Source organism: Alnus glutinosa, chromosome 12, assembly GCF_958979055.1.
Source record: "Alnus glutinosa chromosome 12, dhAlnGlut1.1, whole genome shotgun sequence".
Classification (NCBI taxonomy): domain Eukaryota; kingdom Viridiplantae; phylum Streptophyta; class Magnoliopsida; order Fagales; family Betulaceae; genus Alnus; species Alnus glutinosa.
Genome location: NC_084897.1, coordinates 18,286,494 through 18,302,800, shown reverse-complemented (window position 1 = coordinate 18,302,800; position 16,307 = coordinate 18,286,494). Strand labels below are relative to the sequence as shown.

At 41.0% G+C, this 16,307-nt stretch overlaps 1 protein-coding gene across 1 annotated transcript; it reads left to right on the top strand.

The window, feature by feature from the left end:
- Window positions 1-1,214: 1,214 nt before the first annotated feature.
- Window positions 1,215-7,838, top strand: LOC133851018 (uncharacterized). Its single transcript, XM_062287307.1, has 2 exons — window positions 1,215-1,430; window positions 7,638-7,838. The coding sequence occupies exons 1-2, from the start codon at window positions 1,274-1,276 to the stop codon at window positions 7,790-7,792; spliced, it is 312 nt and encodes a 103-aa protein (XP_062143291.1). The 5' UTR covers window positions 1,215-1,273; the 3' UTR covers window positions 7,793-7,838.
- Window positions 7,839-16,307: the final 8,469 nt, after the last annotated feature.

Sequence of the window (16,307 nt, the reverse complement as noted above, 5' to 3'; positions counted from 1 at the left end):
CTAAGCCTAAAAACTAAACCCTAACCTTAAAACCCTAACCCTAAAAACTAAACCCTAAAAACCTAAACCCTAACCTTTAAACCCTAAAACCTAAACCCTAAACCCTAAACCCTAACCTTAAAACCCTAACCCTAAAAACCTAAACCTTAACCTTTTTAACCCTAACCCTAAAAACTAAACCTTAAAAACCTAAACCCTAACCTTTCTAGCCCTAACCCTAAAAACTAAACCCTAACAACCTAAACCCTAACTTTAAAACCCTAACCCTAAAAACTAAACCCTAAAAACCTAAACCCTAACCTTAAAACCCTAAAACCTAAACCCTAAACCCTAAACCCTAACCTTAAAACCCTAACCCTAAAAACCTAAACCCTAACCTTTTTAACCCTAACCCTAAAAACTAAACCTTAAAAACCTAAACCCTAACCTTTTTAACCCTAACCCTAAAAACTAAATCCTAACAACCTAAACCCTATCTTTAAAACCCTAACCCTAAAAACTAAACCCTAAAAACCTAAACCCTAACCTTTTTAACCCTAACCCTAAAAACTAAACCTTAAAAACCTAAACCCTAACCTTTTTAACCCTAAACCCTAAAAAAAGAAACCTTAAAACCCTAAACCCTAAAAAAAGAAAGAAGAATATTAAAAAAGAAAAAAAATAAAAAAGAGAGAGATCTTTTTTTTTTTTTAATTACTTTTTTATGGTGAGGTAAACCCAAACCCTAACCCTACAAACTAAACCCTAAAAAAAAAAACCAAAAACCCTAAACCCTAAAAAAAGAAAGAAGAATATTAAAAAATATAAAAGAAAAAGGTTCGAGATCTCTTTTTTTTTTTTTTTTTTTTTTTTTATTACTATTTTATTTTAGTTAAACCCTAAACCCTAAAACCCTACACCCTAAAAACCCTAAACCCTACAAATATTAAAACCTAAACCCTAAACCCTAACCCTAAAAACTAAACCCTTAAAAACCTAAACCCTAAAAAAAATATGAAAAAACGATACTTTGAGTTAACTGTTTAAAACAAACATTAAACAAAAACAAGCACTTTATTTGCTGTAATCAAATAACATATTTCGTTTCAGACTGTTAACTCATGTACAGAGGAATATGGACAAGTCGTGGATGTCAGCACCTAGGGGTACGACACAGTATAACGACGGGTGTAGAGCGTTCGTGGCATTCGCGGTTCGTAATTGTAGGGACTGCCGGAATAACCAGCGGCACCCCCCAGATTACGTTCTTGCCCACCTGACAGGGGGGAAGGGAATGTCCACGGGATACAGTTTCTGGTATATACACGGTGAGACTACCCTAAACCCTGCTGCTCCTGTTCGGGGTCACGACCATCCCAGTGTCACAGATACGGCTGCCCGTGGCATTGAACATGTAGAAGTCACAGAACAAGGCGGAGACCTGGAACAAGGTGGTGACATGAACGCCATGTTGCATGACGCCTTCAGCGTGCACGAAGTAGGTGAAATCGATCATGTTGGCCAGCCCGGAGAAGTAAATGAAGGAACCTCTGCAAGGGACACATTGAAGTACCTTGAGTTGTTGAAGACTGCCGACAAGCCACTTCACCCCTGTACAAAGCACAGTAAATTGAGTGCTACTGTACATTTCTACAACTTGAAGTGCATTGGAGGTATTAGTAACAAGATTTTTTCTGATATTCTTGAGCTTGTCAGTCAGTTATTGCCTCTTTGCGATGAGGCCTTGCCGGTTAATACGTACGAGGCGAAGAAATTCCTCAGTTCCATGGGTCTCGGGTATGAGAAGATTCTGGCGTGCCATAATGACTGTATGTTATTCTGGAAAGACAATAAAGACCTAGATACCTGCACCGTATGTGGAGAATCTAAGTGGATGGCTGAAATACATTTAGATCATGATGGTGAGGTAATATCGCCGAGGAAAAAACGTCTAGTGAAGGTGTTGAGATGGTTTCCACTCATCCCACGGCTACAGAGGTTATTCATGTCGGAGCACACTGCGCACAATATGAGATGGCATGCAGAAGGCCGCACTAGGGACGACGTATTGAGGCACCCCGCGGATGGTGAGGCATGGAGATTGTTCAACACTCTACATTCGGATTTTATGGCAGACAATAGGAACGTGCGGCTTGGACTGACAGCAGATGCATTCAATCCATTTGGGAACATGAGTACATCCCACAGCACATGGCGCGTATTGCTTGTACCGTACAATTTGCCTCCTTGGATGTGCATGAAATAGACGTCGTTCATCCTGTCACTGGTTATCCTCGGACCGAGATCACCTAGTATGGATATCGACGTCTACCTTCAGCCACTGATTGATGAGCTGTTGGAGCTGTGGGATGTAGGGGTACGAACACTAGATGCTGCGAAGATGGAGAATTTCAATATGCGAGCTCAGTTGATGTGGACAATGAACGACTTCCCGGCGTATGCAGATTTGTCCGGTTGGCCTAACAAAGGTGTGAAGGCATGTCCTTGTTGCATGCATTCGACACGTTCTAAACATTTGAAGAACGGTTGTAAATTTTGTTACATGGGACACATGAGGTACTTGCCAACTGAACATCTGTGGCGGCTGAACAGAAGAACGTTTGATGGGACTGAGGAGTTAGAATGTGCTCCTGATGTGCCTTGTGGGGACGAGATCCTCCAACAGTTGGACGGAGTTGCGTTTGGGGATGAGAACGCGGGTAAGACGAGATGGAAGAAGCGGAAGACGGGTGCACGGGGTGCTGATGATGTTGTGTGGAAGAAGAAAAGTATTTTCTTTAGATTGCCATACTGGAAGGACAATTTGCTTCGGCACAATCTTGATGTCATGCACATAGAGAAAAATGTCATGGACAATATACTTGGCACTATTTTGGACATAAAAGGGAAAACGAAGGACAACTTAGCAGCTCGGTTGGATTTGCAGGAGATGGGGTTGAGACCTAAATTGCATCCGTTCACCGCCGCAAATGGTAAAACATATATACCCGTGGCTTGTCACACGATGTCCAGGGAGGATAAAGAAAGCTTTTTAAAGGTTCTTCGAAATGTGAGAGTTCCAGACGGATATGCCTCGAACATTTCACGGTGTGTTCGGATGAAGGACCGTACAATTTCAGGGTTAAAAAGTCATGACAGCCACATACTGATGCAGCAGCTTCTACCAATTGCATTGCGTCAGTCACTGCCAGACAAAGTGGTCAGACCTATCGTTGAGATGAAAGCATTTTTCAGAGGCATATGCTCGACTAAGCTAACTCAAGCTGAGATGGACCGATTGCAGGGTGATGTCTGTATCACACTATGCAAGCTGGAACAGGTATTTCCTCCTGGGTTTTTTACTAGCATGGTCCACTTGGTCGTGCATCTTGTGCGCGAGTATAGACTCGGCAGACCCGTTCAATATAGGTGGATGTACCCGACAGAGAGGTAAAATATATATATATATATATATATATATATATATATATATATATATATATATATATATATTCATGTAACTCGTGGCATTAAACGGGGACAAGCCCTTAATGTTTATGTGTGTGCACCAGGAGTCTTGGGGGTTTCAAGTCGAATGTGTGCAACAAAGCGGCTCCTGAGGGGTGTATTACGGAAGGTTACATAGCGGCCGAGCTAGTAACGTTCTGTTCGAGATATCTAGAAAATGCACCAACCTTCCACAACAGACCTTTGAGAAATCCTGATGGTTCCAAGGGGGCGGGAACGCGAGTTAGCTTGAACCGGTTGACGATGCATCAGATTCATCGTTATATTGTGTTCAACTCTGAAGAGTTTCTCAATTTGCGGATGTAAGTAATGTTTACATATTGAACCGGATTCAAATGATATAATTGATAATAATTAGTTTTTTAATTATATCCGCTGAATGTAGGATGCACAAAGACGCTATTAGGCGATCATGCGTTAGGGGTCGCATCACGGACGCTCTAATTGAAGCCCAACATCATGAGCAGTTCCGCGAGTGGTACCGCGCATATGTAAGGAAATAGTGATATTTTCGTATATAATATTTACCTATGTTCAGTGTCATTTTAAGATAGGGTTCGACAATATGCCGCTATTAACCGATGTATTCTTTTAATATATGAAATGATAACATAGGTTGATGGCCTTGACGATCAACGTAGGGAGGAATTGGGGCAGAAATTGGTTATGCGCAGTAGAGGGTTGAAGGAGACAGCAGTGAAGTATAACAGGTACGTGGTAAATGGAAAACTGTTCCGCACGCTAGCCCATGATGTGGGAAGGAGGACTCAGAACAGCGGCGTATGTGTGCCAACCGTTGAATGCGAAACCTACTACGGGCAATTAACCGATGTAGTTGAGGTCGAGTACTACGATAGGATTACGTACGTCCTATTTAAGTGCAATTGGGCGGACCCCACGATGGACAGAGGATTCAGAGTCAACGATTATGGCCTAGCGTTTGTCAACTTCACTCACCTCGTCCACAGGGGAGAACTGCTTACTGACGAGCCTTAAGTGCTTACATCTCAGGTAGACCAAGTGTTTTATGTCGAGGATGGAAGGAACCCAAAATGGGTTTGTGCCGTGAGGACTAAACCGCGCAATGTGTACGATGTTGGTCAGGGGGAAGGGAGTAGTGATGCAGATAATGCATATCACGAGTGTGTACCGCTCGTACTACCCACTGATGACCTGCATGATATGAATGATGAATTCGATCACGACAGGCCCGACATTGATCCGATTGAAGCTCCTGTTATACAATGATTGCTATATTTATTGTTGGTACAATTCGCTTAAACTCAAAATACTTTCTTATTTTGCATAGAGCTCATTGTATAATATGCATATTCTTTTTTAATATCAAAACTAATACGAATTTCAAATAATTTGTCTAACATTTGTTCGCAGGTTTCGATGGACCAGAGACCTTCTACTTGCACACATCGTGCACCACGCCTACCCGTGCCTTGCACAACTACATCCACACCGGCGATGTCAGCGGCACTACATACCACACCTTGGCCACACAACCCGAACGTCGTTTATAGACCATTGCCCCCGGGTACGGCGGGGATGAGCTCGTCAGATCCCGGGCAGACGAGCGCAGCTGGATATTCTCCTTCTCCATGCCCGCCTACGTCCACACCGGCGATGTTAGCAGCACTACATACTACACCGTGGCCACACCACCCGGACGCCGTTTATAGACCATTGCCTTCGGGTATGGCGGGGATGAGCAGGTCAGATCCCGGCCAGACGAGCTCAGCTGGATATTCTCCTTCAACATACCCGACGTTCTCGCAATTGGGGATCACCTCACCGGGTCATATTGATAGATGGTGGGCGCGAGAGTGTCATGATCCGAGCAGATTCCCGTTGTACTATCCATACCCCCTTACACCACCTATGCCAGTCAACCCTGATAGTGAGACTCAGGATGACAGATTCCCGCTGTCACAGCGGGGGGGGGGATGCCTATGCCGGCTATGCGGTCGGGACAGATGTCGGCACCGGCAGGGGGCCAAGGCCCGACACCTGGGGAGAGCCAGGTGCCTGTTTATGGACAGAGCCAGTTGCCGCTTTCTGGGGAGAGTCAGGACCCAGATGTGGGGGAGAGCCAAATGCCCTATGAGGGGGACGATGTGATGTTGGGTCTTGATCAGTTGGCCCATGATGTCTCCCAGGATATGCCTTCGGATGACGATCATCATGATGAGCCTCACCCGGCAGATGAGGTAAGCGAGGAGCATGCTGGCGACCCAGCAACCGAGCGCATAGCGATCGACCATATTCGGCTGATGGGTAAGTACATTTTTATACATCATTATATCTTAATTTAGTAAGTTCGTATAATATTTAAATTGAATTTTTAATTTATTAATATAATTAAGTTATTTAGTGTTAATATATTAACGTTTTATATTTATTGACTAGGGTATAACCCAGACGGGAGCATCTATTTTGAGGTGATTAAGGACCCAGAGAGAAATTGGGTGTTCCCGAGGGGGAAGAAAGTTGTGTTGCAGTACAATGCTGCAACACAACCCGTGGGACGAGCATCCAATCGTTATAGACAAGCTGCGGGCAAGCTTTTACGGAGCGGGTCCCACATTCACTTGCGGGACGAATGGGCAAAGGCAGATAAGCAGATTAAGCGGGCTATGTGGGATGCCATAATGGTATGTGTATGAAACTAATATATGTATTTAGTGAAATTAAAGTTAAGATTAAGTTTTTGTTGAACTGCTAAAATTAATCCTTAAATTGAATGTGCAGCAAGAATTTTATGTACCCGTATCCGTCGACCAGCGCCTGGCACAGAACAAATTCTGGGGTGATATGGGCGGTAAGAACCGTTCGTGGAAGTCGAAGTTGAGGACCCAGCTAAATATTCAAGACGGTGACACGCCATTGACAATACGTGCGAGAATGCCAGATACGTTTTTTGATAAGTATGACCAAACGGATGTGGAGGACGTACTGCACGAGTGGTGCACAAAAAGAAATCAGGTATGTAGGTCTTTGAATGTATTACTATAATGTTGTGTTTTTTTAATAAACAGTTCATTTAATCATAGCACATAAGTAATTAAGTGTGTCAATTCTTACATTTTTTTTCGGAATGTTCAATACAAAGGCGAGATCTGAACGAATGAAGCGGCTGTGGGAGCAGAATGACATCCCCCATAGTCTGGGGTCCAAAAGTTATGCCAGATTTAATCACGATGAGGTATGAAACAATATGTAAATGTTTTAATTCTTATTTGTGCGTAATTGTTCTTTCTTAACATTAAATGAATATCCAATGTTTGTTATATATTTATACTGTATGGCGACAGGCATCTACATCTGGCACGCCCCCCACTCGCGCCGAGTCGTTTGTGAAGACGCACACAAGGAAAGACGGCACTTATCTGAACGAGCGGACACGGGACCTATGCGTATGCTACTGTTCTATGTTATTAATATTTATTAGTTATGCGTGTGATAAAGTATTTATTAATTACCAGTGTATTGTATGTTGACGACGTACAGGAGCGGATGACACAGAGTTTGTCCACTGATCCTGCTGCCATGGATCCCGTTAAATCAGATACGGTGCGTTGGGCACCTGGCGAAGCGTACGAGCAGGCAGTTGGGCGACCCGAGTATAGGGGTAGGGTTCGGCAGGTTGGGCTGAACGTTACTCCTGTTCGCGGGACTTGTTTCTCGTATAGGGCCCACACACGGGGGGGACTGGCCGAGGGCACGTCTCAGGATTGGGCTGCCCACAAAATTGTGGAGATGGATATCATGTTACGGGGAGAGAGAGAGAGAGAGAGAGAGGAATGACGGGTTGGAGGGCATAGTGCGGGCCGAGAGAGAGCGGGCTGACAGCATGGAGCAGCGCATACGACAGTTTGATGCTATGGAGCAGCGCATGCGACAGATTGAGGCCTTCATGTCCTCTACAGGATTATCGTTCGTATGCCCTGGTGCTCAGCAGTCTTCACCTGCACATGTAGGTAGTACGTCGTCTGTTAGTAGTGCGCCTGCAGGTATGGTTCATATTATGTATACACTTAGGTTTATTTTTAATTTGTTCTCATTACTTGTTTAAATTTGCATATAATATTATATAGGTTAATTATTTTTATTACTTGTAGGTAATGCGACAACGATTGGTCCGTTGTCGCCTGTTGGACAATTGCTGAGCCAACAATCCCCTCTCGGGACTCCATCGCCCGTTACACCATCTCTTGCGGGACAATCGCCGGTTGGCGAGTTCACGCTCGGGACTGCACCTCATGATCCGCAGTGACGTCCTCCAGATTTGTAGATATTTTGTGTATTTTTTTTTTTTTGTTAGTAACAAATAACTTTATTAGATCAAGATTTTCAAATTTGTTGATATTGTTGTGTAAGTATTTGTTGTTAGTAACGAATACATTTATTAGTACATGGTATTCAAATTTTTAAATATTGTTGTTTTGATTAATTTGTGTAATTTGATTTTGTGATATTTTTGGATAAAATAAATTTGGAGAATTTTAGTAAAAAAAAAAAATATATATTAAATAAAAAGAAATTAAAAAACAGAATTAAATATTAAGAAAAAAATTTCACAGTTGGCCGCGTGTATTAATGTACGCGCGGCCAACAGTTAGCCGCGTGTATTATTATACACGCGGCCAATTGGCCGCGCATATTAAAATACACGTGGCCAATTGTGCAATTAGTGTCACTCGGATTCACCACGTGTATTTACGTGGTCACTTGCACGTGGCCAACAGTTCGCCACGTGTACAGTGACCGTACACGTGGCGAATTGCAAGTGGCAAAAAACAATTTTTTTTATAGTGCGTGAGGGCTGAAGCTTTTAGTTGGTCCCTTTTGTGCCTTTTTTTTGAAGACAATAAGAAGAAGCAGCCGAGTAGTAGTGAAGACAGTTGTTGGACCACAAAGGGTGCAAACCCAAGTGTAGGTTTTTGCAAGTAATAAATCACGGTAAGTTCGAGGTCGATCCAGAAGGAATGATTAGACACGAGAGAATAATTTTTATTATTATGCAGAAGAAAAAAAAATATGAATTTTGCTTATGGTTTTCACTCGAAAGTGGAGCAAAGGAATATAATTTAAATTAAAAAGTAAACTATGAAACTAAAATAAATAAATTTGATTTGGAAGACAATATTGGAAAAGATTAGGGTTTCGAGGATCCACCTAGTATTTTATTACGTATTCATGAGACATAAAAATATAAAATAGATCAAACATGGGTTGATTGAGAATTTGATTTCAAAAACATGAAACAATAAATTAAGCATTCCATATATTTTCGAATCATATCAAATCAAACAAAGTAAGCATTTGATATAAACAAAAATCATAAGGAATCAAAATAAACTTGTCTCATTAAATTACTCTCAAATAAAAATCATCTCCAGAATTTAATCATTCATCTATGAAGAACAAATAACATGGTCTTAAGAATACATAATAAAAATGCTAGGCTTCACCTCTAGCCCTAGCTAGAGGTTTAGCTGTAATAGTCTACCAACTAGAGCTCGTTACTGTTGACACGTGTAAGGGCAAGTGGACTTGAGGAAGTGACTTGGCAGCTACACAAGGCCATGCGTCATGCAGCATGTGCGCTTATAGTTAGTCATCCATTTCAGTAATTCTAGTATTACCGTTAAGACTCCTATTGATTATGTTAGTTCATTTCCGTTAACTCTGTTTGGATAGTGTTAGCTTCGGTTAGGGGGTATTGGGTTAGACTATAAAAGGGAAGCTAAGATGAGAAGGGAGGCATTGAAATTGATTGTAATCCTTTGGATTGTTTGGAGGTTCCTTGGCCCCTCGAAGTGCCAAGAACATGGAGAGTAGCAATCTCGAATTCTGCTATTTCAATATAGATTTACATTTGGAGACACATATCAGAAATTACAAATTCCAACATTAAATCCCGTTCCTATGAAGGTAGATGAGGTGTGTGACCGGAAAATCCAAGAAAACAAGAACGTAGGAAGCCTAGACAAAATCGAGGCAGGAGAAGAGGAGCAAAGAAACGGCGAAGCAAAATACACGTAGATTCAAGCAACAAATCTAGTTGCAAATACCTACCAACCGTTTGATGAAAGTCCTCAACCACACAATTCAGAATCCCTTGTGGAGAAGCAACTTCAAAATTGGGTTGCTTGTGATAATAATGAACAGCACTTATTTGATGAAAGGTCAGATGAAGTGGAATTAGTGGTCCAGAAGCACAAATGGCGTTGGAAACAAGTGGTTCAAGAAGGGGATGCGAAGGTTGAAGAGGAAGTGGCCAAAGCACATATTTATGGATTTGTTGGCCAGCTAAATGAAGGACACCATCTGAAACCCACTGAGTTTCGGGTCAACCAGGTCCTTCAGCCATTTGATGATTATAAATTCAATTTTACCAAAGTTGGCCAAGAAGTGTTGTTCAGGGTTGGTCATGCTTATAACGAAGAATTGATCATGCGAGCTTTTTTGCTGGCAGCAACATTTTTGGAAGGTTCTGGCAAGTTGTTTGAAGTAATGGAATTCTTGCTTTTCATGAGTATTGGAGATAGGATGGGACGCGGGCTAGCACAAGAGTTGTACCTGGACATCTCCACCGATGGGATTGCACTCTGTCTTATCTCTGTCTTTGAAAACACGGGCATGTTTGACCATGCCTACAAGGTGATCGAAGAAATGCTTGAGCTGAATTATGAGTGTACAACCAAGTCTTTCAACGCCCTTTTGATGGCTTGTGTGAATGCCACAAAATTTGATATTGTTGATGAGCTTTCCTGGGGACTACCTCAAAGGGTGTCAATAGAAGTGGATTTGGCCTCTTATAATATTGTTATCAATGCAGTTTGTGAACTGGATGAAGAAGGACTCAATGAATATCCTGTGATTGTAGCAAGAGAAATGGGCTTTGAGTTTTATGAGAGGACTCAAACAAGCATCTCGTTGTATGAATTTGATCCCATCTATGGTAGGAAACTTGAAAGATCTTGTAAACTATTGAATATCCTGGAGTTTAGTAGCTCAAGAAAGCGGATATTTGTGATTGTAAGAAATGAAGAGGGAAAGCTACTATTACTTTGCAAAGGTGCTGACAGTGTCATGTTTGAAAGACTTGCAAAGAATGGAAGGGAATTTGAAGAGCAGACTAAGGAGCACATTAATGAGTATGTTGATGCTGGGTTGAGGGCATTGGTACTTGCATACCGTGCACTGGATGAGGAAGAACACAATGAGCTCAACATGGAATTTACTAAGGCCAAGAAATCATTGAGTACCTGCAACATGGACTTGAACAGAGAAGAGGATGAGGCGGCTACACGTGAAGGTATTCTTGCTGGAACTGGTGAAGTTGGCGTTACTACACGTGATGAGCACACTGTGCTCTATTTTGAGCTTGTACGTGGTAGCGGGAGAATGAAGCATTTGACTGCTGAAGCATCATTTGACTGTTCCAAACAATTGTCGTCAGTGATTTTGTTGTCCTTCAGCATATGTGGCGTTGGAAACGAGTGGATGAAGAAGAAGAAATGAGAATGGTAGTAAAGATAGAAGCCGTTCTGCTACACTCTCGAAGCTTCAAGCATTCAGCTAACAACAGTTCAAAGGCTAGAACCCGGGCTTGGCAGCTGCGTAAGAAGAAGAACCTAGAAGCTGCATCAAGATTATAAGCACCCAGAAGATTCGGTTCCTTGTCCGCGAGTGACTGCAGTGAAAACTTGAAGCCCATTTGTGCGTTGTTGCAGGATGAAAGGAGGATTAAAGTCCCTGTTGGCAACAACTACAACATAAAATGGGCTTACTTTTGTTTTGTTCAACCGGCACCTTAAGGGCAAGGTGCTTAAAAAGGGGAAGGTATTGTAACAGTCTACCAACTGGAGCTCGTTACTGTTGACACGTGTAACGGCAAGTGGACTTGAGGAAGTGATTTGGCAGCTACACAAGGCCATGCGTCATGCAACATGTGCGCTTATAGTTAGTCATCCATTTCAGTAATTCTAGTATTACCGTTAAGACTCCTATTGATTCTGTTAGTTCATTTCCGTTAACTCTGTTTGGATAGTGTTAGCTTCGGTTAGGGGGTATTGGGTTAGACTATAAAAGGGAAGCTAAGATGAGAAGGGAGGCATCGAAATTGATTGTAATCCTTTGGATTGTTTGAAGGTTCCTTGGCCCCTCGAAGTGCCAAGAACATGGAGAGTTGCGATCTCGAATTCTGCTATTTCAATACAGATTTACATTTTCTTTGATCTTCCATTCATCTCTCTTTCCATTTTCTTCTATAATTCTCATTAAACACCTAAACAGTCAATTTGACTGTTACATTAACCACTCATGTTTATGAAAATAAATTCCATAATCAAAGTACTAAACATAAATTAAAAACAAAGAAAATAAAAATTCAAACTCTACGCCTCTATGCTCTTCTGTGCTCCTTCGCTCTTCTCTTCCTCTCCACATGATATATATATATATATATAGACTAATTTGCAAGGTCTTTTAGTGCCGCACGCATGATTTCTTGATTCTTTCCTTGTTAAGAATTTATTGCAAGTCTGGCCCTTCATGGAAACAAAATCATGTATCTCTCTAAATTAATGCAACACATGACTTCTCCATGTCTCAATACATGTGCCAGTGAGTTACATGGAAAGACTTGATTCAGCGCAAAGCAGTAATGGAAGGAATATCTTGGCAAATCATGGCTGAGTCTTGGTGCTCCAAGTTTGGAATATCACGTCTTAGTACACTGCCATTTATGGAAAATAACTGTTTCTCCTTCTTTTGTTTCTTTCTCTTTTTTTTTTTTTTTTTTTTTTTCTTTCTTGTTGCAGTGTCGTGCGGCACTCTTTCTTTCTTCTTTTATTTCCTACACAAAAATATAATTCATTGCATTTAAATCAATTTAAGCTCAAATTTAATAATTAAACAATACTCCACAATTAAATATAAAATGCAAGAATTAAAATAAAAAATAGTATGATAATGCTTATTTTAATAGAGAAAATATGCACTTTTAAGCCATTATCAACAGCAGCATATATATAGAGAGATAAGATCCCTTTTTGTCTCATTTTTGTATTCTCACTAAATCTATTTTGTGTGAGCATGAGATAAGGGTGTATTGGGGCTTTTGGGTTTCAGTGGTTATTCTTTGTAATGCACTTTGTACTCCTCATTTTTGATAATGAAATTATCCTGGATCGTCTCCGCCAGTGGATGTAGGTTTGATAAGCCGAACCACTTAAATCTTGGTGTCCCTTATTTTTGTGTTGTGGTTACTTGTTATTCTGCTATTTTTCTACTTCTTTGGTGATCTTGGAATATTAGTTTTGTCACAACAAACTGGTATCAAAGCTTGGATCTTTATTTTGCGGAATGGTTATTGCAAAATTTGAAGTAGAAAAAATTGATGGTCAGAATAGTTTCAGTCTATGGCGACTCAAGATGCGAGCTTTGTTACGACAACAAGGCTTGGTGAAGATTTTGGATGGCGAGGTGCCATCAACATCATCAACAGAGGAAATGAAGGGACTTGAAGAAAAGGCCCACAGTGCAATTTTGTTGTCTCTTTCAGATGGAGTTTTGAGAGAAGTTGCTGATGAAGAAATTGCTGCTGGACTTTGGAAAAAGCTGGAGAGCTTGTACATGAAGAAATCCCTTACGAACCGATTGTATTTGAAACAACAGTTATATACCCTCAAGATGAAGGAAGGTATGCCACTTTGTGATCATCTCGATGACTTTAATAGAATTATTTTGGATCTGAAAAATATTGATATTAAAGTAGATGATGAGGATCAAGCCTTAATTCTGTTGTGCTCACTACCGGATGTTTTTGATAATTTTGTTAATTCAATGTTGTACGGTAGAGATTCCATCTCCTTAGTGGATGTTAAATCTGCTTTGAATTCTTTGGAGTTGAGGACAAGGTTGAATGGAAAAGGTAGTGATAATCAGGCAGAGGGTTTATTTGTTAAGGGTCGTTCAGAAAATTCCTCTAATTTTAGAGGTAGATCCAGTGAGAGGGGTTCAAGAAAAGGAAAATCAAGAGGCCGATCGCAGTCTAAGTCAAAGAAGAAAGTCCAATGTTATTATTGTAAAAAATATGGGCATTATAAATCCGAGTGTCCGAAGCTTAAAAATAAAGAGGAAGGTGATACGTTAAGTTCCTCTTCTGTAGCTGGTGTTGTCGAAGCAAAATATGAGGGTTCAGACTTAGTCCTTGCTGTTACTATTTTTTATGGTGGTTTTAATGACAAGTGGGTCCTTGATTCTGCTTGTGCTTTTCATATGTCCCCAAAAAGGGATTGGTTTACTACCTATGAGTCAGTCAATGGTGGTTCAGTCTTGATTGGAAACGATGTCACTTGTATTGGTACAATCAGAATAAGGATGCATGATGTGATTGTGAGGACTTTGACAAATGTTTGACACATACCAAATTTGAAGAAAAATCTCATTTCTCTGGGCACTTTGGACTCCTTTGGATACAAGTATTCCGATGAAGGTAGAGTCATTCGGGTTTGCAAAGGCTCATTGGTTATGATGAAAGGCAACAAGGTTGATGGGCTCTACTTTCTTTAGGGCAGTGTAGTTACAGGTTCAGCTGCTATGTCTTCTTCAGATGACTCAGATTCAGAAACTACCAGATTATGGCATATGCGGTTGGGTCATATGAGTGAGAGGGGTATGACAATCCTGAGCAAACAAGGTTTGCTTTGTGACCAGAAAACAGGATCTCTGGACTTTTGTTAGCATTGTGTGTTTAGGAAACAGTGCAGAGTCAAGTTCAGTACAGGTATCCACAGAACAAGTGGTACAGTGGATTATATCCATTCAAATCTTTGGGGTCCCTCTCAAGTTCTATCAATGGGTGGTGCTCGATACTTTGTGACATTTATTGATGATTTTTCAAGAAAAGTCTGGGTGTATTTTTTGAAGAAGAAAAGTGATGTGTTTGTCATTTTCAAGCAATGGAAGACATTAATTGAGAATCAGACTAGAAAGAAAATCAAGCGACTCAGAATAGACAATGGCATGGAATTTTGTGGTAGTGAATTTAATAAATTCTGCAAGGATGAAGGCATTGCCAGACACCGAACAGTTAGTTATACTCCACAGCAGAATGGGGTTGCTGAACGGATGAATGGGACTCTCTTGGAGAGGTCACGTTGCATACTTTCAAATGCCAGGTTGTCTAAAGACTTTTGGGCTGAGGCGATCAATACTGCTTGCTATTTGATCAACCACTCTCCATCAACAACTATTGATTGTAAAACTCCTTATGAGGAATGGTCCGGTACTCCTGCTGATTATTCTTTTTTGAAAACTTTTGGTTGTCCTACTTATTGTCATGTGAATGATGGTAAACTTAAGACTAGATCAAAGAAGTATATATTTCTAGGCTATGCGAACGGGGTGAAAGGATACAGATTGTGGTGTTTTGATCCTAAATCACCTAAGTTTATAGTCAGTAGAGATGTTGTATTTGCTGAATCTACCATGCTTCACCCGAAAAAGGAGTCTGTTATTTTTACAGGAAATGAGCAGGGTTCTAGCAAGGAGGTGGAGCTTCAGGTGGAGGTTTCACAGAGGGTGCGAGATAGCACTCAAGATTATCCTGTTACAGATGTTCATGGTTCCACAAGAAGAGCAAGAGAGCAGTATTGCTGTTGGTAGACAGAGGAGGCAGATTAGGCCACCCTAGAGATATGGCTGTGCATATTTAGTAGCATATGCACTTACTGTGGCAGAGGATACTGCAGTTCAAGATCCTTCTACTTATTCAAAAGCTGTCACAAGTAGTGAGTCTGCACAATGGGTTGTTGCCATGAATGAGAAGATTGAGTCTCTTCATAAGAACCAGACTTGGGAATTGTTGAAATTACCTAAGGGCGCTAAGACTGTTGGCTGCAAATGGATCTTCAAGAAAAAGGAAGGGATCCCAGGTGTTGAAGATGCAAGGTTCAAAGCAAGTTTAGTGGCAAAGGGCTATAGTCAGAGAGAAGGTATGGACTTCAATGAAATTTTCTCCCCTATTGTAAAACATAGCTCTATTCGTGTGTTGCTTGCCATTGTTGCTCTATTTGATTTGGAGCTTGAACAACTTGATGTAAAAACTGCATTTCTACATGGTGAGCTTGAAGAAACCATATACATGCATTAGCCAGAGGGGTTTATTGTTGAAGGTAAAGAAGATCATGTTTGTCAATTGAGGAGATCTTTGTATGGTTTGAAACAATCTCCAAGACAGTGGTACAAGCGCTTTGACAGGTTTATGGTCAGGCATGGTCACACAAGAAGTAGCCATGACAGTTGTGTGTATTACAAGCAATTGTCAGATGGTTCTTTTGTTTATTTATTGCTCTATGTGGATGACATGCTTATTGTTGCTAAAAACAAGTTGGAGATTAAGAGATTGAAATCTCTGTTGAGTGATGAGTTTGAAATGAAGGATTTGGGTGCTGCAAAGAAAATCCTAGGGATGGAGATTCACAGGGATAGAAAAGCGGGAAAGTTGTACTTGTCACAGAAAAAGTACATTGAGAAAGTACTTGAACGCTTTGGTATGCAGAATTCTAAACCAGTGAGAACTTCACTTGCCTCTCATTTCAGACTTTCAACAACTTTAGCACCTCAGAGTGAGGAGGAGGAGCAATTCATGTCACACGTTCCTTACTCCAGTGTAGTTGGGAGCATTATGTATGCTATGGTGTGCACTCGTCCAGATATTTCACAGGCAGTCAGTGTTGTTAGTCGCTACATGGTGAATCCAGGCAAGGTTCATCGAC